The following is a 26333-nucleotide window of genomic DNA, read 5'->3' as shown; positions in this document are numbered from 1 at the left end:
CACCCATAATCCAGCTGGACCACGTTTAGAGAACAACCACTATCTTGTATTAATTGGTTAGGTTACTCTCTAGAGTTACGTCATTATTATTTGACTTGCTAACTACATTAGTGTTACGATAATTATTAGTTGGTTTAGTGACTGTTCTAACGCAACGTATTATTAATCGATTTAGTGACCACATAAGAGTGACGTAATTACTCGCTGGCTTGGGTAACTGTTCCAGTGTTATGTAGTTATTAGTTGGCTTGGTGACTGTTCTAGTATTACGTCGTTTTCAGTTGGCTTGATGATTGTTTTAGCGTTACGTCATTAGTTTTAGTTAATTTAGCGACTGCTTTAGAGTAACGTCGTTATCAATCGGTTTGATGACTTCTTTAGTGTTACGTCGTTATTAGTTGGTTTAGTGATTACTTTAGTGTTACGTTATTATTAGTTAATTTAGAGATCGCTTTAGAGTTACGTCGTTATTAGTTAGCTTTGGTACTCTAGTGTTACATTGTTACTAGTTAGTTTTGTCAAAATTCTAAAAACAAGTCCTTATCAGTTGGCTCGGTGACTGCTCTGGTCCTATGTCGTTATTAGTTGACTTGTTGACATTTCTAGCATCGTTTCACTACTAGTTGGCTTGATAATTCGCTCTCTAATATTATGTAGTTATTAGTTGCTTAGGGAATTATCCTGGTGATAAATTGTTATTAATTGGTTTCGTGACAGCCTTAAAATAGCGTCATTATTAATTGGCTTGGCGACAGATTTAATGCTATATAATATACATAATTTTAGAAATTTTAATTAAAGTTGCAGTACAAAAGCATGTATTACAAATTGCGCGTGTGTTACATTGTTACACGAATTTCAAATCTTATTTCGCTAATATGATTATTTTTCTAAACAATCCACAAAAGTTCCTAGTGAATGTTTCATTCGCACTGCTCAGAACGCTTAAAAACATTACTTACATGACAAATGAAATTCGTTACGAAGTCAGTAGAACACAAAGGCCCGGCATGGCCAAGCGTGTTAAGGCGTTCGACTCGTAATTCGAGGGTCACGAGTTCCAATCCCAGTTGCACTAATCATGCTCGCCCTTTCAGCCATGGGGGCGTTATAATGTTACGGTCAATCCCACTATTCGTTGGTAAAAGAGTAGTTCAAGAGTTGGCGGTGGGTGGTGATGAATAGTTGCCTTCCCTCTAGTCTTACACTGCTAAATTAGGGACGGCTAGCGCAGATAGCTCTCGAGTAGCTTTGCGCGAAATTCAAAACAAACAAGCAAAAGTAGAACACAAAAGTCTTGCAGAGTAGACAGGATTGAGAGGGAAGTGTACAACCTGTATGATTTCGTTGTTGTTATTGATGCCACGATTGGAGTTAACTCTCAGGTATAAACACCAAAGTGATTGTCACAAATAGATCAATATTTTATCGGAGACCGAAGTTGTTACAACACACGATTGCGTCTAGGTACGCCATCTTTGTGTACAATGTGAAATAGCGGGAAGAAATATTCCTTATACAAGTATGAATTTAATTGCAATAATGACTTTAACTTGTTCTGTTTGTATTAGAAAATGATCTGGATGATTGAACGGATTGAACGAATTTTTAAACGCCTTGTGAATGTACGGCAGTTTGAAGTAATTCTTTAAAAAACGGATGGTACGATAAAATACTTAATGAATTCCATTTTAAGATAGAAAGAGGTTAAAAAAAGAAATTCGTTCCTATTCATACATTTGCCAATGGTACTGGATGGCCATTATATTACTTTGTTACATTTTAGTGGCAAGGAAAAACAAAGCTTTATAAAAATGGCAGTGGCTCATTTAGAGCTGCTAGGAAGAAATAATAACACAACTTTAATCAAAATACTTACACACTGTTCTATGTTGACGTTGCTGTCTACGTACATTTGGTGGCTATTGAGTAAATGCACAAGTAATAACAGAGGAGACAGTGTATGATCAGACAAATGTGTACTATTTGTTATTCTGGTCTGTACAAGTTGTTTTGGGCACTTGTTCGCTGAAACGAACGTACGCATCTGTTTTGACAGTTTATCTCTACATGGTGTAGAGTCTTTCCGCGTCACGTTCCAGAAGTTACAAGGCGTCAACTTGTTTGACTGTCCAGAACAAGTTGGGATTAAGACATTTATAGTCCCTAAGCAGTACAGAGATTATGCTTCTCCATATATGTGTAATTTATATATCAAAACAATATTAAACCGTAAAATAAATATTCATCTTTAAAAATGAAACAAACTTAGATGTATGCTAAAATTAATATAGCTTCTTTCTAAATTTTCTGAATGCAAAATCCTGGATAATTTTGATTGAAGCTGAGTCGACGAAGTATGCCCATTTCTAAACACAGCAGGGAAAGTGAATCAAGTCTGTACTGACATTGTTTTCTCAAGGCCCGGCATGACCAGGTGGTTAGGACGTTCGACTCGTAATCAAAGGGTCGCGGGATAGAATCTCCGTCAGACCAAGCATGTTCGCCCTTTCAGCTGTAGGGGCGTTATATGTGATGGTGAATTCCATTTTTCGTTAGTAAAAGAGTAGCCCAAGAGTTGGCGGTGGGTGGTGATGACTAGCTGCCTTCCCTCTAGTCTTACACTGCTAAATTAGGAACGACTATTGCAGATAGCCCTCGTATAGCTTTGGGCGAAATTCGAAAAAAAAACAAACAATTTATTGTTTTCTTTTCAGTTCAGAAAAAGAGCCTTCTGCGGAGCAGTTGGTGCTCACCAGTTAGTATTCACCAGTCAGTATTCCCTAGTTAGTATTCACCAGTCAGTATTCACTAGTTAGTATTCACCAGTCAGTATTCACTAGTTATAAAATAAATAGCGTGACATCTACATTTCAAATATCAAATTCTTTAAAAAAAAATCTTATTTTTGTGGTGTCCCAGTCACTTCCCTAGTCTGCCTATTAGACAATCCAGGACGGGCTATGAAGCAAACGGACATTGCCGTAACAGCATGGTACTGTGTCTACAATCCCAAAATGTCATCGAATACAGGAAGCATTGTTCCAGGAAAGTCTACTGGTGGACGCCGAAAAACTACTGCCAGAGATGACCGTATTTTGCTATGGTTAACAGGTTAAGGTTGGTAGTTGTCTTGCAACATGAGCATATAAAACCAACAGTATTCATATATGCGTAGACAAAGACCACTGGATCCACTGGATCCATTTCAGTTTCAGTTGATGTCATACTTCGGCCATCAAAAAATATTTTAGTTCCAGTTAGTTAAAACTTAGGCTCAAAATATATTGAAATATCATTATGGTCACAATACACCATCTAACAAAGGAACAAAGAGCTGAGATGGTGAAACAAGATAATGTTATACACCTTAGACCTCATGTTTGTGCCACAGTACCACGCAAACTAAATAATGAATAATCAGTAAATATATTTATATATCACTACAGATCGTGAGAAAAAAATGATATGTCTGTATATGTTGTTTTCTTTTCTATATATACATATATTAATGAAACTAAATAAATACATTTACATGAAGTTCAATAAGTAAAAAAAATCATAAAGAAAGACTGCGTTAAAAACAGCAAATCCCAACCTCTGATTAATTATATTATAACCATAACATTTTAAAAAGCTAAAACAAAACACATTAAAATTAAACAAAATACGCTACATTTAAAAGAAAGATCCAAGGGTGCAAGCTACAACGTGGTCCGGCATGGCCAAGCGTGTTAAGGCGTGCGACTCATAATCTGACGGTCGCAGGTTCGCATCCCCGTCGCGCCAAATATGCTCGCCCTTTCAGCCGTGGGGGTGTTATAATGTTACGGTCAATCCCACTATTCGTTGGTAAAAGAGTAGCCCAAGAGTTGGCGGTGGGTGGTGATGACTAGCTGCCTTCCCTCTAGTCTTACACTGCTAAATTAGGGACGGCTAGCACAGATAACCCTCGAGTAGCTTTGTGCGAAATTTAAAACAAACAAACATACAAACAAGCTACAACGTGGATTTATAAAGTGTATCCTAGGTTTTGGAGGTGACTGAAGAAGTAGGACCCACATTGTTGTTGGGATACATTGTCTATCAGTCTTACCCTCCAATTCGCTAATCTCACATAAAAAATAGACATAATATTTTTTTTATTCTTATTTTAACATGGGAGAGCATTCACCTTCCCACAACTGTCTGCAGGCAATGAAGGGTGATATATATGTTGGATGTTGTGAGATTAAACACCCACATCTTGCTCTCCTAATTTCTAGCATATCCCCACCGCAATGTGGGTCAGGTTTCCGCAGTCACCTCCACAACCTAGGATATACTTTATGATCCCATATTGTAGTTTATACTCTCGATTTTTTTTAAATGCAGCGTATTTTGTTTAATTTTTAATTTTAATGTGTTTTGTATTGCTTGTTAAAAATTTTGGTTATAATATATATATATATATATATATAATTGTACGTTTAGTATTTATAAATAAACAAATGAAGATGACGTCTAGTTCAAAGATGAATAAGGCAGTTTTGGATTGGTCAAGCAACTCAGATTAGTGTGTAAAACATGCTAGTGCCACAGGAGTTTGGGGGTATGCCCCCCAGAAAATGTTTGAAAAATAGGTGTTCTTATATTTACTCTTGTGTTAGTTTTACTATAATTTATTGAACATATTAATTACTTGCAAGCACTTTATGATTCACAAGTATATGTACATAAGTGCTCACATAGCTATAAGCAAGCATAAACAGATTACATGTATAATTCATTATGCGTATTTATACTGATTCAAACATGCTACTATAAGTCTACATATTTACCTAGAAACAATTTTTGACGGGCAAGCTATAGTTTAAAACGTTTTACAGTTATTATGACAAGATGTTGGCCGAGCTGTTGCTCGGTCTGCCGGACCAACATATAGTCTGGCTTTGTCAGTGTGATGCATACAGAATATTAATGACACAAACCATGATTTAAAATACTGTTACATTCAAGGTTTTATAGCTTTTAAAATGCTTTAGGTATCCATAACTAGAATCATTTGTTCTCACACGCGGCATTTTCCCAATTACTTTGGTCCGGCATGGCCACGTGGTTAAGGCATTCGAGTCGTAATCCAAGGGTCGCGGGTTCGAATCCTTGTTAAACCAAACATGCTCACCCTTTCATCCATAGGGGCGTTATAATATGACGGTCAATCGCACTATTCATTGGTAAAAGAGTAGTTGGCGGTGGGTGATGATGGCTAGTTTCCTTCCCTCTAGCCTTACACTACTAAATTAGGGACGGCTATTGCAGATAGCCCTCGCGTAGCTTTACAAACCAAACCCAATTACTTTTGTTCGAATGGTACAAAATGCGTATTTAGTCACATGCATAAAAACATGAATGTGTAGACACCTATATTTACTCCTATGTGTATTTCCAAAATACCCATAAACAGTGGTACAACCTCATATTTTGGTGCATGTGGATTGTGTCAACTCCTCAAATACATCCATTTACTAGACTGTCTGTAAGATTGACATGTATATAAATTGATAGAACTTAACAATAGAAAATCAATAATGGAAAATCTAACCTTTCCTCGTTTTGCTTATTCCACTGCATTTACTAATACAGTGTTTCAAGAAAAAAATAAGTTCATATAATCTAATTTTCCGAAGCAACACGTCCATTTAGACATGTGTATAATCTATTACTTATCAACTACATATTTTCCGCTTAAAACCTATAGAAGAGAGATGCCTCTACCAGCTCCCTGTGATTCAGTGGTACGTCTGAAGCTTTATAACGTTAAAAATTGGGTTTAGATACCCATGGTAGAGAAACCATAGATAACTCATTGTGTAGCTTTGTGCTTACCGACAAACAAAAGAAACTTATAAAAAAAACTAAAGATTTTGTTAAATTCTGAAACCCTTATTTGAAAAACAGAACGTTGTGCTTCTAGTATTCTTCCCACAAAAATGTTAAATTTTGTTTCTTGATGACAAGAAACACGCTTGAAATAAAAATGTATCTCAGAACGGCTAGTAAGGTTATTAACACTGTTATTGATAAGGTGAGAACAACGTTTCGACCTTCTTAACCTGAAGATGACCTAGAAGGTCGAAACGTTATCTCCTTGTCAATAAAAGCGGCCCGGCATGGCCAGGTGGTTAAGACACTCAACTCGTAATCCAAGGCTCACAAGTCCGTCACACCAAACATGCTCGCCCTTTCAGCTGTGGGGGCGTTATAATGTGACGATCAATCCTACTATTCGTTAGTAAAAGAGTAGCCCAAGAGTTGGCTGTGGGTGGTGATGACTAGCTACCTTCCCTTTAGTCATATACTTTTAAATTAGGGACGGCTAGCGCAGATAGCCAGGATGTAGCTTTGGGTGAACTTCAAAACAAACCAATCAATAAAAGTGCTAATACCCATACCAGCCATTCTGAAATACAAAATTTTGTTTGTTATTAATAACATTAGGAATTTCATAAACTTTAACACTGGCGAAATATTTGCGGCAATTTTATAAGATATATTCGTAAAGCGATGATCAGCTTATAACTCAAAAATACAGTATTAAATTCCCATATTTACTTGTTAACAAAGACGTAGAAAAAACCGCAATCAAAATAATTGATAACGTTATCATTTTTCTTTCAAACTTTGAATTATATTGTTATTTCAGATACATAGTTTTGTTAGTCACAGGTATATGTCTGACATATACTGTTTTTCTTGTTGTTTTCACGTATCCACTTTAATTAGTCCATTCTCGTTTTCAAATCACGGGCATATAAATACAGAAACAAATTGGACTGAACAGTGAGAGACATAGGTCTATCTGAACCATTACTTATATACGTAGATAGTATTCTCGAAAAATTAAAGACTACGTTTCAAGAACGAAAAGCTTCAAAGCATTGGAAACAAATGAATGTAAACACCTGTGGTAAGAACTGTGTAAAACGCATTTATTTTTCGCATTTTTCTTCGTACTATTTTTCTCTATATTCCTAGACATAGCTTCGCTAGCCACAGTTATGCATCCGGCATATATTGTAAACAAGCTTACCTTATGTACATTACTGTTTAACCACAGTTACACGTGTGCGTATACTTTAGAACATTTATATATGTAGTATTGTTTAGCCAAAATTCGACGTGTGGTGTACTATACACTAAAGTACCTACTCCAAAGTACTGTTTAACCCTAGTATGACGTGTGGCATATACTGCAGGTAAACGTACCTCTACAGTTTTGTTTAACAGTTAGTTGAGCGTGTCGTGAACACCTTAGTCAAACTATCCGTAGTGTTTTGTTTAACCACAGTTGAGCGTGCGGAATATGTCTCGCCAAACGTACCTGTAGGGCTTTGTTTAGCCATTGCTCAGCTGTGTTCACGTCTTTATTTTCTATAGCTAGCATCCCCAGGTTGAAGTAGATGAGCTCGTTTTGTTTACCTCCGTCTACCATTTTCTGTAACCTGTGTAAAACAAAAATAAAAAATTATATATTAGTTGAAACTACCAAACTAAAATGTAAAATAATTAGTCCGCAACTTTCCCTAGCGTAAAGAAAATAACTTTAAAGTTTTACAGTTTTTTCCCCCAGTGCCACATCGTTACATCTGCGGACTTACCCCGCTAGAATCCGGATGTCGATACCTGTAGTGGGCAGAGCACAGATCGCCTATTGTGTCGCTTCGCGTTTAACTTTAAACAAACAATACGTTTTTGAAATACAAGACCAATTGTTTGGCCGCATTTTGTGAAAAAAAATTTCTATAACACTTTGTTTGAAATTAAATTAACTTATTAAAATTTCTGGTGTTAATTCAGAACAGTTTAATATTCTTAAAGAGAGTAATACTTAAAGTTGTTGATTAGACTGAAGACAGAGATGAACGATTTGTTTTTTCTTAAATAATAACATCACATAACAACGCTACCACTGTTTTCACTCATTACGGTTTTTTGGTTAATGATTTACTGTCTGTCCATATTTAAGTTGGTTTCTGTGTCCCAGTGAAAGAATCCAACTTTCCTCGTGGTGTGTCCCTATTTAGAACAAGTTGGAAGTACAGAGCTCATCAGAAGAATTGCTAAAATAAACAAGTATTTGATTGGACCGACAAACTAATCATGATCGAAGACGAACAGTCTTGTGAAGCCGCTTTCTTAATTCGGAAGGTTTTGAGTTAGTGAAATAAGTTAAAAAACAAACAAACAAACTTCGTTTAGCCTTACCTCTCGCTCGCTAGCTGTTTGTGATGGAGAGCCATATCGGATTCTTGAATTAATATGGAAGAACTTATTAACGATTTCTGTAGATATAAACAGAAAGGGAAAATTTTTAAAATGAGTTTTGAATTAAAGTATCTGATTCTTTCTTTCTCTCATAGTCTGAATCTAATCAGAAGAATGGAAAGTTATTTTTATTGAATCAAGTTAAAGTTTTGGCACAAATAGACAAACATACTGCAGACGAACGTACCTGTATGATGTTGCTCTGAACAATCGATTAACATTTGATTAAAGTACCACATGTGTGGATATTTCTGAATTTTATTTGTAACCTATATCACTGATAACAGTAAATATTTTTCAGTTGAAATACCAACACGATATAATCTTTCAGTGGTTATTAATCAATACTAAAGAAGTACAACCAGTTTATAGTAAGGAATTACTATCTAACACAAACTTTCTATTTTTATTACAAATATTACATCAATCTGCATAATTTGTTTTATAATATGTAGTGTCTTAGTTTCTGCACCATTTCATAACATATTCATTGTATTTGATAAACCAGAAACATGAGAACAAGACAAAACACAAACATAATAAAACAGTAGTTTAAAACTACAAAAGTGGTAGTATTAGATAGAAACCAATATATGTCACATAGGTTTATATTATTAGATACTTTTAAATATTTGTACACCTTGAAACCAAATCAATACATACCTCGTGATCTGGGTCAATAGCTAAAGCTTTATTAAACATGGTTAGAGCCTCTTTACTCTTTTGTTGATCCATCAACAACACACCTAACTGAGGAAAATGAAGAAAAACAAAACAGGGTTGAAAGATTTTGTTACCTAAACTACCTATATTTTACCTGACATAAAACTATCGATAATTAGGTAGTTATTTTAAAACCTATTGAAATTTGGTTGTTTTTTAGTGCAATATCACATCTGCTGCGTATACCGAGGGGAATTGAACCCTGTCTTTTAGCGTTGTAAGCCCTTAAACTTACCTCTGTCCCGCTGGAGAACATTTTTGATAACACACACAAAAAAGTATAAAGAATGTACTACAACATGTCTTGAGAGTTGTGGAATAGTTTTATCAATAATAACAACACAAAACAGAGAATCGAGGAATTAGAAAAAATTAAAGAAGGGCATACAATGCTAAAATCATGGTTTTAATCCTTCCAATGAGTACACCATAAATAGCCTATTATACAAGTTAACAATACAGAAGTAAATAAAACTATGTTATGTATAACGGCTTTGTTTTTTATATGGTGGACACAAATTAATTTTAAATTGGATTTATTTCAGTAAAGTAAACACGTTGTGTGTAGACTATTTACTTTGCGAATTGTCTTATAGATTGTTTATTATGTGTTAATTGTAAATACGTGTATGCCAATGAAGAGATAAACTAACTCATTATGGCCGAAATACGAATTCGTTTTGAGGCAAAACAGAGTAACATGATACGCATAACAGCACGAAGAAATAAACTACGTGAATTTGAATTACAATTAGGAATTTGACAAGAATTACGCTTTAGGTTATATAATAAAAATAAAATATAGTCATAAAAAACAAGTTAGTGTTGTTGCAGAGAAACTACGATGTTTGGAACATTTATATTAATATATCCTTAACACATTTTTTTATTTAAGTGATAATAATAACAATAATATACGTAAGCTTTCGTTGAGCATCAAAGCGACCTGCTGGCAACCACAGTTCTGAGCACAATCAACTCTGTTGTGCAGCTCAAATATACTGATATCAAATGATTGCACTCAGTGGTGTGCCTTATAATCGTGCGTATTGAACAGATTTATTGAAAGTCACACCATAATGACTGTTTCACGTAGTAACATATTCAAAATTATTACATGATGTAATAGGTCAGAGAGTCATTCACATGCATCACGTGACCTTTCCATGTACATTTGTTTTAAATGATTTCTTTGTTTGGTTTTGAATTTCGCGCAAAGCTACACGAGAGCTATCTGCGCTAGCAGTCCATAATTTAGCAGTGTAGGAGAACAAGTAAAGCAGCTAGTCATCATCACCCACCGCCAACTCTTGGGCTACTCTTTTACCAACGAATAGTGGGATTGATCATAGTTTTATAACGGAGATTCGAGTCTGCGACCATCAGATTACGAGTCGAGTGCCCTAACCAGCTGATGTATTTAGCTGAGCAAACGAGCAGTGATATTATTCAAAACTGTTCTTCTTGATACAGAATACAGTTATAGTACTCTTACGGATAATTCAACTGTATTACACGGATTCTGTTTTCGTCTAAAAGCTTCGTCGTACTTACATTATGATAAAGATCTGTGTTGTGAGTGTCGAACTGTAGTGCTTGTTAATACATGGCCGAACTTACATTATGATAAAGATCTGGGTTGTGAGTGTCGAACTGTAGTGCTTGTTCATACATGGCCGTACTTACATTATGATAAAGATCTGGGTTGTGAGTGTCGAACTGTAGTGCTTGTTCATATATGGCCGTACTTATATTATGATAAAGATCTGGGTTGTGAGTGTCGAACTGTAGTGCTTGTTCATACATGGCCGTACTTATATTATGATAAAGATCTGGGTTGTGAGTGTCGAACTGTAGTGCTTGTTCATACATGTCCGTACTTACATTAGGATAAAGATCTGGGTTGTGAGTGTCGAACTGTAGTGCTTGTTCATACATGGCCGTACTTACATTATGATAAAGATCTGGGTTGTGAGTGTCGAACTGTAGTGCTTGTTCATATATGGCCGTACTTATATTATGATAAAGATCTGGGTTGTGAGTGTCGAACTGTAGTGCTTGTTCATACATGGCCGTACTTATATTATGATAAAGATCTGGGTTGTGAGTGTCGAACTGTAGTCCTTGTTCATACATGGCCGTACTTACATTATGATAAAGATCTGGGTTGTGAGTGTCGAACTGTAGTCCTTGTTCATACATGGCCGTACTTACATTAGGATAAAGATCTGGGTTGTGAGTGTCGAACTGCTGTCCTTGTTCATACATGGCCGTACTTACATTATGATAAAGATCTGGGTTGTGAGTGTCGAACTGTAGTCCTTGTTCATACATGGCCGAACTTACATTAGGATAAAGATCTGGGTTGTGAGTGTCGAACTGTAGTGCTTGTTCATACATGGCCGAACTTACATTATGATAAAGATCTGGGTTGTGAGTGTCGAACTGTAGTGCTTGTTCATACATGGCTGTACTTACATTATGATAAAGATCTGGGTTGTGAGTGTCGAACTGTAGTCCTTGTTCATACATGGCCGAACTTACATTAGGATAAAGATCTGGGTTGTGAGTGTCGAACTGTAGTGCTTGTTCATACATGGCCGAACTTACATTAGGATAAAGATCTGGGTTGTGAGTGTCGAACTGTAGTGCTTGTTCATACATGGCCGAACTTACATTATGATAAAGATCTGGGTTGTGAGTGTCGAACTGTAGTGCTTGTTCATACATGGCCGTACTTACATTATGATAAAGATCTGGGTTGTGAGTGTCGAACTGTAGTGCTTGTTCATACATGGCCGTACTTACATTATGATAAAGATCTGGGTTGTGAGTGTCGAACTGTAGTGCTTGTTCATACATGGCCTCTGCCTCTTTCGTTCTGAAAATAAAACGTTTCAACATTGCAGTAACAGAAAAACTAATGTAACAAATAAACTTATCAGATAAGACTTTATATTACTGAATTATTATTTTTATTTTACTTGAATAAGATCAAACCACGAACAAACATAAACAGAAAGTTAACTGTTAACCATTACTTGCAGCGGGTTAAACTTTATAAAAAATATTAAATATTTGAAAACGTTTATAAAGATTACCGTCAGTCTAGAATTTTTTCTACCTATTATTTACGAAAGTTACAGAACATCGTTTTATATATATACATATATATATCAAATTACACTACACAAGAATTTTTTTAAAAGTTTTGCTTCCTGAAAAGTTTTTGCTGATTGTGACAGGTACCTGGTGGGTATGAACAAATATAGTTTTGGTTTTGCTTCATCAAGTAGGAACTCTGAGAAATAGACAGTTAACTGTTCACCGGCAATAAAGTATTTAATGTGCGTTTATGTTTCTAATACGCTATTAAGTTCAACATAATTAAAAGTGTTTTGCTCCTGATTTTCGTTTGTATTCAATTTCCGGTTCACCACGTTGCAGTGTCCAACAGTAGTCAGCAAGCATTGACGGATTCCAGTTGCCCTGATATTGTTTTTCCAATGTAGCAAAACTGAAGATTTCGATGAAACGGTACGTGATGGGCAAATTTGGATGTGATTTTCGTGATCAGCAGCCAAAAATCTATAAGGAACACCCAACAGCGTTCAAGAAGCTTGGTTTGGTTGGTTTTTGGAATTTCGCACAAAGCTACTCGAGGGCTATCTGTACTAGCCGTCCCTAATTTAGCAGTGTAAGACTAGAGGGAAGGCAGCTAGTCATCACCACCCACCGCCAACTCCTGGGCTACTCTTTTACCAACGAATAGTGGGATTGATTGTCACATTATAACGCACCCACGGCTGGGAGGGCGAGCATGTTTGGCGCGATTCGGGCGCGAACCCGCGCCCTCAGATTACGAAGCGCACGCCTTAACGCGCTAGGCCATGCCAGGCCCGTTCAAGAAGCAAAAACTTTGTTGTGCAGTGTCACTTGTAATTACATTTTGTTTACTGTTGTGCAGTGTTACTTGTAATTACATTTTGTTTACTGTTGTGCAGTGTTACTTCTAATTACAATTTGTTTACTGTTGTGTAGTGTTACTTCTAATTACATTTTGTTTACTGTTGTGCAGTGTTACTTCTAATTACATTTTGTTTACTGTTGTGCAGTGTTACTTCTAATTACATTTTGTTTACTGTTGTGCAGTGTTACTTCTAATTACATTTTGTTTACAAAAATTGCAGAACATACTTATATTTCAACTTACTTCTTAGGGGCGTAGTCAGAAATGGCCATTGGGGGGCATGCCCCCGGGAAATTTTTAAATAAAAACACAAAAGAAAAGCCTGAATTATGCATTTTGAGACCATCTTTTTGGTAAATTTCAGAATGGCACACTGAGGTGTTTGTCTTATTTTTTAATCATAAATAAATATATAGGCCTATATATTTAATATACAACTTAAAGCTATTAGGCCCAGCAAAGTAAACCTCATTATACATTCACCGTGATATTAAAGTTGAACCAGACTGTGTTGTAGATGTCCTGGCAAGAACGAACAGGTGTTTGAGCCTTTCATAGATATTCGATTGTATTTCTCTAGTTCTGACAAAATTTGCTGCATTAAAGGAGTGTTCAATTAGAAATTTGCATTTGACCATTTGTTGTGTGTGAAATTATCTGTCATGCAATCACGGATCTTTATGAAACTTCACAGGTGGCAGCTGAACTTGTCTAAAACGTCCATGGGGGGGGGGTATATCACCCTACTCCCCTCCCTGGCAACTCCCCAATTACTTCTAATTACATTTTGTTTACAAAAGTTTCAGAACATACTTAATATACGTATTTCAAATTACTTCTGATTACATTTTGTTTACGGAAGTTACAAAACATACTTATATATGTATTTTAAAATACTTCTAATTTTATTTTGCCACACAAAATATCAATTTCGAACGTGAGTGACTTAATTCTACTAACATTTATTATAATACAAGAGTAAAAATTCCACTAACATTTATTATAATACTAGCGTAGACATTCCACTAACATTTATTATAATACTAGCGTAAAAATTCCACTAACATTTATTATAATACTAGCGTAGACATTCCACTAACATTTATTATAATACTAGCGTAAAAATTCCACTAACATTTATTATAATACTAGCATAAAATCACGTCGAAAATGACAACAGACCAGCTGCAACCAAATCTATCCCATATAAACCTGAAGATAAGTGAATGTAAAGTTTATATACATATAATATATTTTCGTAACAATATTCTGCATATCCACAACATACAACTGAACAAACATGCTACGTAATAGGCCTTTTCAGTAAAACATTAACACATACGACGACAACACGACTGCTTACAATCGCTGTTCTTTTCTGATGAAAAGTTGTCCTCTTCTCTACAGGTAACTGGTATTTTAAGACTATTTAAGGTTTTTCTTTTCGTGATGATTTCCAAGCATAGCTTTGCCCTAATTTTTCACTTACGTTTTCACAGGCGTTGAAAGGATGCTAAAGGTCTTCTGTGTTTTTCTGTGTTTTTGATAAGTTTTTTCCCAGCTTTCTTGATGACGAGAAACCCATTTCAGGTTAATCTGAAGATGACCTAGGAAGCTTGAAACGGTGTTCTCTGCTTATCAATAAAAGTTTTAATACCTATACCAGCCTTTCTGAGATACATTTTTATTTCTGGTTTTCCGATTCAGATCCTACTAAGTATGACGTCATGATGACGTAGGTAAGAGTATGTCACGTACATAATACCATAACTAATCTGGTCCTGAGAATTCCATCCTTGACAAACTTTTACAGAACAGAAAAAGTGATAACATTTAGAAACTATTTACGCCTATGTTAGCGATTAAACGGAAGTAAAATAGGAACAGACCATTAAAAGAGGAAAAATTATAGGAGAGCAAATGGAATTAGGCTCGTGCAGCTCAAAAAATTCGGAAATATCGAGCGTGACCGAAAGACTCTCGGCTTTAATATATATACTGATATTCTTCTTGCTAAACAACAAGACATGAAAAATATTGCAGGGACGCATTGTTGCTAAAACGCATCTAGCTCTTCTTTATATTAGAAATTGTTATATAAGGTAGCACGTCATTCTTGTTTCGTTAGATCGTCTCGTTAAAAAGATGCGCACGCACATGCGTGTCTATCTGTCAATTTGTTATTATTATTTAGAAGTTTAGTCTATATTTAATAAAGACATAACTCTTATTGTAACACTAAATCCAGACCTCATTACTGTTTCGGTCATTTTAATAATAATACGTTGACAAAACTATATTGGGCCCCGGCATGGCCAGGTGGGTTAAGACATGTGAGTCGCGGGTTTGCGTCCCCGTCGCATCAAACATGCTCGTCTTTTCAGCCCTTGGAGCGTTATAATGTGACGATTAATCCCACTATTCGTTGGTAAAAGAGTAGCCCAAGAGTTGGCGGTGGGTGGTGATGACTAGCTGCCTTAATTCTAGTCTTACACTGCTAAATTAGGGACGACTAGCGCAGATAGCCCTCGAGTAGCTTTGCACGAAATTAAAAACAAACAAACAAACATTTTGCTACTGGCAAATCGACAGAGAGACACGCATGTGTGTGCGCATCTTTTTTCCTGGCTTTCCTGTTCAGATCCTACCTAGCATGACGTCGTAGTGATGTAGTAAGGGTGTGTTACGTATATAACACCGTAACTGATATGGTCCTGAAAATTCCCTCCTTGACAAACTTTCATAGAGCAAAAAAAGTGGTTACATTTAGAAACTATTTACGCCTATGTTAGCGATTAAACAAAATAAAATAGGAACAGGCTAAAATGTACAAAAAATTGCATTTTTAATTTTCGATCAATCGTAGACTAGTCGCTTCTAATTGACAGGAAGTCTAATACGTTGCTATGACATCAGTGCGTGACCACGAAATACACAGACAGATACACTCTGTGTTTTATGGTAACACATTGCAGTTTATTTGATCCTTATGCACCAAAAAGAAAAGAATATAAATTCCGGTTTAGAATATATTAAGAATGAGATTATGTTAAGTTACATCGTAAACATTTGGTAAGGTCATAGTGGGTCGATAAAAGATATTAGTTCTTCCTTTAATTAAACAGCTTTAATGCTTACTGTATCTACATACCAAAATTTACAGCATGTGAGTATCTAGAAAACCGTTGATTTATATATAAACTACAAAGAACACTGAATTTCAGTGGTCTAATAAACTATAGCCCCTCAGTGGCTCAGCGGTATGTCTGAGGACTTCCAATGCTAAAAACCGGGTTTTGATACCCGTGGTGGACAGAGCACAGATAGCCCATTGTGTAGCTTTGTGCTTAATTCAAAACAACAACTAATAAACTAATGTACAGGTGTTATCCAAAACGTCAGAAACGAATCATGTTTGGGTTACGTGTGTGTGTGTGTGTGTTTCTTAGAGCAGAGCCACATCGAGCTATCTGCTGAGCCCACCGAGGGGAATCGAACCCCTAATTTTAGCGTTGTAAATTCGTAAACTCACCGCTGTACTAGCAGGGTGCATGGGTAACGTACCACGTACAGTAAGATTCGATTTTGTCGAAATAGCACTAAATGCACTGGGGTACCACTACACATATCGTGGTAAAAATAAACGTTTCGGGATAATACTAAACGTTTCGGTAAAACACAAAGTGTATCAGGTAATAGCAAACGTTTTGGGGAACCACTAAACGTATCAAAGTAACACGGAGTATATTAGGGTAACGCTGATCGTGTTAGGATAATAGTAAATATATTGGGGTAAAACTAAATATAAAAGATTAATGATTTGCTTTTTTTTTTTTAATTTCGCGCATAGCTCCTCGAGGGCTATCTGCGCTAGCCACCCCCTAAAACGACAATAAAGGCAGCTAGTTATCACCACCCACTGCCAACTCTTGGGCTATTCTTTTACCAACGAACAGTGGAATTGACACAGTCACATTATAACGTCCCCACGGCTGAAAGGGCAAGCATGTTTGGTGCGATGGGAATTCGAACCCGTGACCCTCAGAGTCAAACGTCTTAAACCACCGGGCCATACCGGGCCGTAATAACAGATTAACACTAAACATATCAAGGTAAAATTAAACGCACAGCCCATATGAGTATAAAAATACTGTAGTAACAGATGCATTAATATTTACTAATGCTGATATTTTGAAAACATACGTCTTACTAGAAGCGATTCTACTATGTTATTTTTGTTTATTTCCCAAGTAACAGAATATCTAAAATGTATGTTATTTCAAACAAACAACCGAGTCGCTTATTAAATAACGAATTAACAGTTAGATTCATTAGAAAAAAATTCTAAGTATTTCCAAACTAGCAAGTATTCTCTAGCCTCCAAGAAAACATACGAAAACAATTTATAGGATTATAACTGTAACAAGATTAACACTGAAATAAACTACTATAATTCAAAATAATTTAACTTGCAACACTACTTGATTCAACAGAAAATAACTCAAAGTTAACTACGCAACAAAAAGAATAAAGTGTTTTAAACGATGAAGTTGTTGTTGTGGTTTTGAATTAACCACAAAGCTACACAACAGGCTATCGTTGCTCCGCCCACCAGTGGTATCGTAACCCGGTTTTTTAGCTTTGTAAGTACGCAGACATACCGCTGAGCTACTGGGGGGCGCTAAACGGTGAAACGCTGAAAAATATTTGCCTAAATACAACTAGTTTTATATATATATAACACGATATAAAAGTACATCCCACATTATTCACTGTGGATATGGTATCTCACTCGTGGATTGTAGAAGAATGACTATTCTTTAATTACATATATTTGATAACATTCTCAGTTTATGTAAGAAAGTTCATAATTTATAAAGTATTCAATGGTTGAATTAGATGTATTTTTGCTGTGTTTATTACGTTGGGAAAGAAACATGAGTCAGTTTAGTACAGGCGCTATCAGATGTTATTTATGTTTACAAAAATCTATTACTAATAATATTATTGACCTGTGCTCACGGATGTTAAATTGTGCTGCCTTCGCCCATTTTATTCTAGTGTTCTTTATTCAGTTCAAACGCGAAACTCTCCATTCGAAGCCATTCCACAAAGACTATGTAACACGTCACTTCTTTGCGTTGTCAATCGAACAAAGCACGTTTATCACAAAGCTGTGTACTGGCTCCTCGCTGTTGCCATCATACTAAGCTCCGAACACAGAGCGTGCTTTAATCTAGATGAGTTTACTAATGGATTCACGTTAGCTCTTTTGATTACTTCCGAGGACAGAAGCATCCAGGTCTCAGCACAGTTTCTAGAGCAAGTACAGTCATCAAGAGTTTTTTTTTTGTTCTTTTTTACACTTCATTATAACAGGTCAGCCATATTGTGTTTGCAACAAGAGTGAAGCATTTATAGTATTCGTTTTGAATCAGTTGATGTAACTTCCAGTTGTCAATACGTGAGGCTCGTCTTTACAACGCTTTTCTTCTCTGCCAATTCTTCTGATGTAATTAAACTTTAGATTGTGGTAATAAACGCCGTTATTCTGCCAGTCCTTTAAATGTGACTAATTTTTTTGTTTAATACAACCATATAATGATTATTATTAAGATGTGTGTGTGTTTTCTTATAGCAAAGCCACATCGGGCTATCTGCTGAGCCCACCGAGTTGAATCGAACCCCTGACTTTAGCATTGTAAATCCGTAGATTTAACTCTGTACTAGCGGGAGGCTATTATTAAGATGAATAAGTGGTTTGGTTGCTATTAAGTGCAAATTTAAATAATGGGCTGGCTACCTGCGCTTTTCCTACAACAGGTATCGAAACTCTATGATTAGCGTTGTAAGCCAGTAGATTAACCATTGAGACATAAAAGACGTAAAAGAAATATTGCGCTGTTGTACATACAAAGTGGTTTGTTTTTGAATTTCGCGCAAAGCTACACGAAGGCTACTCTTGAGCTACTCTTTTACTAACGAATAATAGGATTGATTGTGGGATTAAAAAAGACGAGCATGCTTGACGCGACGGGGATTCAAACCCTTGATCCTCAGATTACGAGTCGAGCACCTTAAACCCTTGGCTATATCATGGTTCCATACAAATTGAAATTGCTAACATTTCAGATCAAACTTGTATCACCATATTCTAATATCGTGTTAGTAAGTAAAACACATGTGATGTTTCAATTGATATTTGTAACTAACTTCTGAAAAATTCGAAAAGTTACTTTACTTAATTATTCATGATAGTTGCTGCGCATGTGTAGAAAAACTGTCGAGTTAAATAATTTCCTACCTCGTGATAACCAAGAGAACATACATAACCTGTTGAGTTTATTCATAAGTCTTAATTGGTATCACGTTTTTGTTCACCCATATATGCCCATGTATTTCGTGAGTTTTGTGATAACAAGTAATCGTTAGAGGGTGCTCTTAAGTGCATAACATAGCATACATAAGAGTCCTACGTATGATTTGAAGCCTTTATCCGTGTCATGTTTTATTAACCCTAGAATTATATATGGGAGTCCAAACATTATTTTTGAAAATATTTTCTTTAAAATTATCTATACTCTTAGTTGCATGTCGGTCAATTATTTTATTTAGTACAAGGTCCCTAACGGCATGTGAACCACGCAAAAATATAAACTGAAAGGATTACAGATTAAACCCAGCTCTTTGGTTAGTTTTCTCAACGAATGCTATGAACGTAAAACACATAGAAGTTACACAAAGATGATGCAAGTGTACCCCGCTGGGACAGCGGTAAGACTTTAAATTTACAACGCTAAAATCAGGGGCTCGATTCCCCTCGGTGGGCACAGCAGATAGTTCCACATGACTTTGTTATAAGAAACACTCACATACACACGTTACAATAAATGGATTCTACAGGTAGCGAACATTATAAAAACAAACCTGTGATTTGAAGGTTAATATTGCTTTTCATTATAGAAAATCGCCTCCTAGTCACTGGTAGGCTTTCTTGTGGACATAATAAACATTTTTCTATAAGGAGTTGCAGTCATTACGTAGTTTTATAAAATACTTATTGTTTACATATATTGACGTGATTCTAGAATGTTTGCTCTGTTTACTGTCTGTAAGAAAATCAATTAGGTTTCTGGAAAACTAACAATGTTTTCGTTTCTCTTGTTTACGATGTAAGACACTGCTACATGCAGATATATGGTTCTTAACTTTCGATAAGATGTTATATAAGGTATGTAGGTGCTTTTATCGTTAAAATTTAATAAACTGCGCCACTAATATTGTGATAAAATCCAATTATATAAAGGTTTTATAGACGGTTTTCTGTTGGTAGGCCTGAAAAAATCATCTAATATATTTTTTGTTTCACCACCTAGTGGTAGGACAGGCTTATTACCACATCTGCACGTGAGTATTGTTCTTCTTGAAGTGTATTTAATCTGAAACTAGTGGTAATTGAAGAGTGGAATTTGACTGTCATTCTTATTATGCACTCACGATCCCAAAGGGAAGGACTATTTTCTCATGCGTTAACTGGGTGCAAACCACAGAACATTTGGTTCACAGTTCGGTACACTAAACATACACGTAAAAAATCTGTGAACGTATATAACAAATGGTATTCCAATTACTATTTGGATCTGTATTTCAGTAACTATAAATAGATGTACAAACCAGTAAATACTCTAACTCTATAAATATATGGACGTACATGTACAAAGCGATATATACTCTAAACTTCTATTCTAACAAATATGCACAAGCGAACGAATTGATAAATTGTCAATGTTTATAATCTGGTAAACAAACACAAGGAAAGAGATATGATGAATGATCTAATTCTATATTTTAGTAAATACATGCAGACGTAGCGGCAGATAGATATTCTAGATTTGTAATTCAGTAAATATGGGCAGGCATACAAACCTATAAAAGTACTATAGCTTTGTACTTTAGTAAGTACAGAAAGGCATACAAGTCGGACTGAGTGTTTACCTGTTCATTTTAATCAGGAAATCTCCTCTATTCAGATACGCTCCAGTGTAATCAGATCGTAGTTTGATGGCTTCTTGATATAACTGAAGAAAAGAATAAAGAACAGCTTTAAAATGTTTGGTTTGTTTTGAAATTTGCGCAAAGCTACAAGAGGGCTATCTGCGCTAGCCGCCCCTAATTTAGCAGTGTAAGATTAGAATGAAAGCAACTAGTTATCACCACCCACCGCCAACTCTTGGGCTACTCTTTTGCCAACGAATATTGGAATTAACCGTAACATTATAACACCCCACGGCTGAAAGGGCGAGCATGTTTGGTGTGACGGGGAGTTTTAAAAACGTCATGTAAAGACTGTTTCTCTTGAACTACCGTGATACCAAAATAAAATAAAAATAAAGCGAATTATTTGTTTGTTATTGTCCATTTCAATACTACTTGAACTATCATGATAAAAAATTAAATAAAAATCAAAGCAATTTTTTTCATAAAACTTTGTTAACGTACATAAACATACTTTATCCACACGTGTCTGTTCGATATCCTTGTGACCTGATAAAATCGTTTTTGTTGGTGACACATATTCGTGAGAACTATGGTCTGAGAAGTAATGTGGCTTGGGTGGGCTCACTTTTAATATGCCTTTATAAGTAACTGGCTTGGCAATATACATTTTACCTTCATACTTTTAATGCAGGTTAAATTTTATCTTAATTTTTTTAAACCAGTACTCAGATCCCTTGGCCAGAGTTAGACATAACACTACCCACATATTGGTACATATGTGTGTGTGTGTGATCTTCCACAATACGGTAAACTAACTAACTACCTTTTGTGATCTCTCTTGATACGGCCCGGCATGGCCAACTGTGTTAAGGCGTGCGACTCGTAATCTGAGGGTCGCGGGTTCGCATCCCCGTCGCGCCAAACATGCTCACCCTTTCAGCCGTGGGGGCGTTATAATGTTACGGCCAATCCCACTATTCGTTGGTAAAAGAGTAGCCCAAACGTTGGCGGTGGGTGGTGATGACTAGCTGCCTTCCTTCTAGTCTTACACTTATAAATTAGGGACGACTAGCACAGATAGCCCTCGAGTAGCTTTGTGCAAAATTCAAAAAAATAAACAAACAACCTCTCTTGATATCATCCCTCGTGGAACAATGCTCTTACGTAGATACATACGCTGATATAGATAATAAAAAAATGGCAAAAAAAAAAAAAGTACACGAAAGCTTACCCCAGACATGTACTACAAAATGTACTACATATTGCGAACCTTATTAATTACCTACTAATAAATACGTACACAAAATCTTTCTTCTTGAATATTCCAACGTCGCCCTCCCATTATCGATTGTGGGCATTCTCCAGTTTGTTAGCCACTGACCTACATACTCGTGTATTATCTCTCTAATATTGTTTTTTGTTTATCAGTGTACGCGTAGTTTCAATGATCGAACACTTACCGCATCAGCCTCTTCTAATCTCGTGCGATTACGTGAAATTAGTGACGCAAGATTCAGGAACAACTGTAGATGAGACTGAGTAACTCGACTTTCTGATGATTGGACACTATAGACTTGAGGAAAGAGGGCTTTAGCCTGCCGAAAGAAGATAACATTATCGTTGTTTCGCAGAGGGTAATCCTGATTTAACAACTGTCTTAGGGATCAACTATCTGGTGTTTTGATCAGCTTAGGGTTGAAGTACAAAACAAATAACTCTCTTTACCGTACGAGAAAAAAATCGAAATTGAAAAGTTAACAAAATGAAACAAATTGAGAATAAATAATTAATTAATATTTAATGTATCGGTACTAATATAATATAATATAATATAAATGTAAATTGTAAAGATTAGAATCCTTGCCAAATGTAAAAAGGCTGTGCGAGTTTTAAAAGTAATCTTCAGCGACTCATTTCACTGTAAACTTGGTTAATATTGCGTTTTTAACTAAACATAATACATACTAAAGAAGGTAATAAATAGGCACTAAATGGCGCTAAAGATTATAGCCATGTGATATGGTCAAACTATTAACCACCAGTACTTAAAAACGCTAGTTATTGTCAAGTAGAAAATAAACATGGTTATGACATATAAAGTTATCCTGCGTAATGATATTTTCTTATGACTCACGTTTCATGTGTATGTACGTGTTTTGTTGTATGAGGTGCTTAAAATGTAGTACATTATAAATGGGAGCTTTGGCTTCCTTCTTCCAATATTTCCAGTCGTAGTACACGAAACGGTCGCCAGACGCTAAGATACATGTGCTGCGTACAGTATTAAACGTCAATTTCATCTGGCGTCAACGTCACTTATACTGCGGTTGACCTACTCGTTCAATTGAGTCTTTATTCACGGCTATCCAACCAGGAAAGTTCAATTTGTCCAGTTTCTTATCCAGTTAAACTCCATCTGTATGTGTAGCATCAAAATTCCTCTTCGAAACTGGATTAACCAGTAATAACAACTTGGAACTCCAGTCAGAGAGAGAGACTGGGAAATCTGCTTTATGTACACAGAATTATTGAATAACTGTGTATGTGTTTACATTAGCTTGCTGCGTGGTTTCAGTCATAGATCGGTTTTCAACACATAATATTAACTAGTAGCTCAGCAACCGACAATGTTTCATGTGTTACCTTTGATATATTATATCAACAATAACAACAAAACTTACATGTTTAATACACACAGTTGTGATTATTAAAACATTACAAATTAATTTGTAGTTTTCAAATTTCACTAAATGTACATGATAAATGTTCCTATCATAAACACCAAAGTCGTAAACTTGATGTTACGGCTTGAAATGGTTTCTTGGACAGAATAAAAGAAATCTTTAAAAGTAAAGAGAAATAACAACACCTTTTCTTCTCACAAAAATCAGTTAATATTGTAACTTTTCTGGAACACCAAATCAAACAATTTTGTTACAGTTTCATAAGAAACAAATTAGTTTTCACCGAAAGAGAATGAAAATAACACATTGATAAGACAGCAGTCGTTCGACTTCCTTTAGAATACAGAGTTTATCTTTCATTTCTGACAAAGCTCCATGGAAGACGATCCCAGAGAATAATGAATCCTTTCCATACTCACCTGGAGGTAGACCAGTTCGGCTTCTTGATATTTCTTCATGCGCGTGAACACCCGACCAGAATTGAGGTATCCTCGTATATCATCGGGTTGAATTCTGGGAAATGAAATAGAACGTCGAAAGCATGAAACTGCTGTTAATTGTAAATTGTTAAAATGCCAAGACAATGATCTATAACTCTTGCTAAATATAAATAAATAAATAATGAGTAAATAATAATAGTTCAACTGTTATCATTATTTGTTTATTTTCAACATATCTTCAAAGTGTAAACATTATATTTCTTTATTTTTTTGATTGGTTTATTTTCAATTTCGCGCAAAGATTTTTTTTCGAATTTCGCGCAAAGATACACGAAGGTTATCTGCACTCCTTAATTTAGCAGTGAAAGACAGCAAGTCCTCACCACCACCGTTAACTCCTGGACTACTCTTTTATCGTTGAATAGTAGAATTGAGCGTAACATTATAACGTACCCACGGCTTAAAGGGCGAGTATAGTTGTGGAAGGAGGATTCGATCCCGCTACCCTCAGATTGCGAGTCGAGTCCCCTAACAATCTGGCCATGCCGGGCCTCGTTTTTACTTAAAATTTTTTATCTTAAGTTATTTTTCTACACTAACATGTTAAAAATCTGTTCGAATTGCTAAGTTTCTACAATATCATACAAACAGCACACTGAAAATATGTGATATTGATTAGTGAAATAAATCATTTAAATAAATTGGTTTCTGTTACGTTGATCAGCATATATTATGCAAAAGATAGTTTCATGTGTAAACAAATACAAAGAGAGGAAACTTTTACGAAATAAGAAAATAAAATAATTAATGGTATGACTGCTTTTAATTACAATAATTAATTTTCGCTTTAGAAATTAAATGCAGCTTGTCAGGTTGAGTTTTAAGAACCTGGTAATTTCCTGATAAATCTTTCCATAAGGGTAGATTACTTGGCCTATTTAACACGTGACATGCTTTCCTAACTACTTCAAATGTTCGTCTAGTTCACATAAGATAAATTACAAACCGCTGAAGTTTTTGCCTGTTCCTATAGAAACAGAGATACTATAGTGTAGTTCAGAAGCGCCAAAATGTGTGAGAAAAAAAAAATCCGAATTGATAATCAATAAGGATAAAGCATGACTTGGAAACATAATTCAAATTTCAACTTTTAGCTGCATTTTAAGTGGTGTCACTTAACTAGTTAACCTCAGTGGCATCACTCGTGGTTAGAGAAATTTATCAATTTTCAGCTCTGCGGTTGGAGTCAACAAAATCAATTTTTTTTGAAATTCTAAAATTATATTCTTACCTAATTGCTTGTTGAAAACACTGTAAGGCCTCCTCGTCTCTGCCTTGTTCTTCTAAAGCATGACCCAGGTTGTTGTGAAGCTTCGCATTTTTTTGGTTGACTCGGAGACCTGACGTAAACAGCGTTTCTGCTGACTTCCTATACGTATATAACAATTTGGTGTTTTATACTGGTTTGGAACTTATGAGCTTTGACAACTTGTACGATTCCTTTTATGCGCTAGAGGACAAAATGTCACGAACTTACAAATTAGAGAATGCATGCATATTATTACGATAAACATCAGTTTTCTAGGCTTAACGTTTATTGGGAAAGGCCATTAACAACCATTTATACCAATAATTATAATATTATCTAGCAATTTTGTAAATCCTTTAGAAAATGAATTAAATATGGGCACAAGGTTAGTTGTTGTTTTTTTTATAAAAATGTTTTATGGAAAATTGTTGCTAAGCCTAATATATTCTCATTCATTTTTTGTGATCTCAGTACGTTAGCCTAACCTACGTAACTACTGAAGACAATGAAACATTCACTATATCAGATAGTATCCACCTATAGACGTCTTTAGGATCATGAGCATGTGCATACAGGCAAAAGTGCGCATGTTATGTCTAAAAATGTATCACGAAATATAAGGAAAATTGCAAGTGTTATGTTTTGAAATCCGTCAAGAAATACACTCAAAACTGCACATATTATGACGAGAAATCCATCATGAAATACTTGTAACACTGCACGTGTTGTGACGAGAAATCAGCCATGAATAAGCTACATAGAAATAAATATTTATGGACATTTCAAAATTAAACTTGTGCACTAATTACTCATTACTTGATACAAGCTTACATTGCATCATAATTATACTTAAGTAAATAACTTTCTAATAACTATCTTATATTTTTAACATAATATAATAT

At 35.5% G+C, this 26333-nt stretch overlaps 1 protein-coding gene across 2 annotated transcripts in view; it reads right to left on the bottom strand.

Moving 5' to 3' along the window:
• The window catches only part of LOC143250970 (protein O-mannosyl-transferase Tmtc3-like), a 121091-nt gene that overhangs the window by 6293 nt on the left and 88465 nt on the right, over positions 1-26333 (bottom strand). For both annotated transcript variants that reach the window (XM_076502225.1, XM_076502227.1), the window contains 8 exons: positions 25414-25551; positions 24102-24195; positions 22459-22593; positions 20996-21078; positions 11839-11911; positions 8971-9057; positions 8248-8324; positions 7364-7484 (listed from right to left, as the gene is read on the bottom strand). In XM_076502225.1, the coding sequence (XP_076358340.1) occupies positions 7364-7484; positions 8248-8324; positions 8971-9057; positions 11839-11911; positions 20996-21078; positions 22459-22593; positions 24102-24195; positions 25414-25551 (808 nt within the window). The remainder of the gene's footprint in view (positions 1-7363; positions 7485-8247; positions 8325-8970; positions 9058-11838; positions 11912-20995; positions 21079-22458; positions 22594-24101; positions 24196-25413; positions 25552-26333) is intronic.

Source organism: Tachypleus tridentatus, chromosome 5 (assembly GCF_004210375.1).
Source record: "Tachypleus tridentatus isolate NWPU-2018 chromosome 5, ASM421037v1, whole genome shotgun sequence".
NCBI classification, from domain to species: Eukaryota; Metazoa; Arthropoda; class Merostomata; order Xiphosura; family Limulidae; genus Tachypleus; species Tachypleus tridentatus.
Note: the sequence above shows the minus strand (reverse complement) of the source record. Positions and strands in the feature narration are given on the sequence as shown.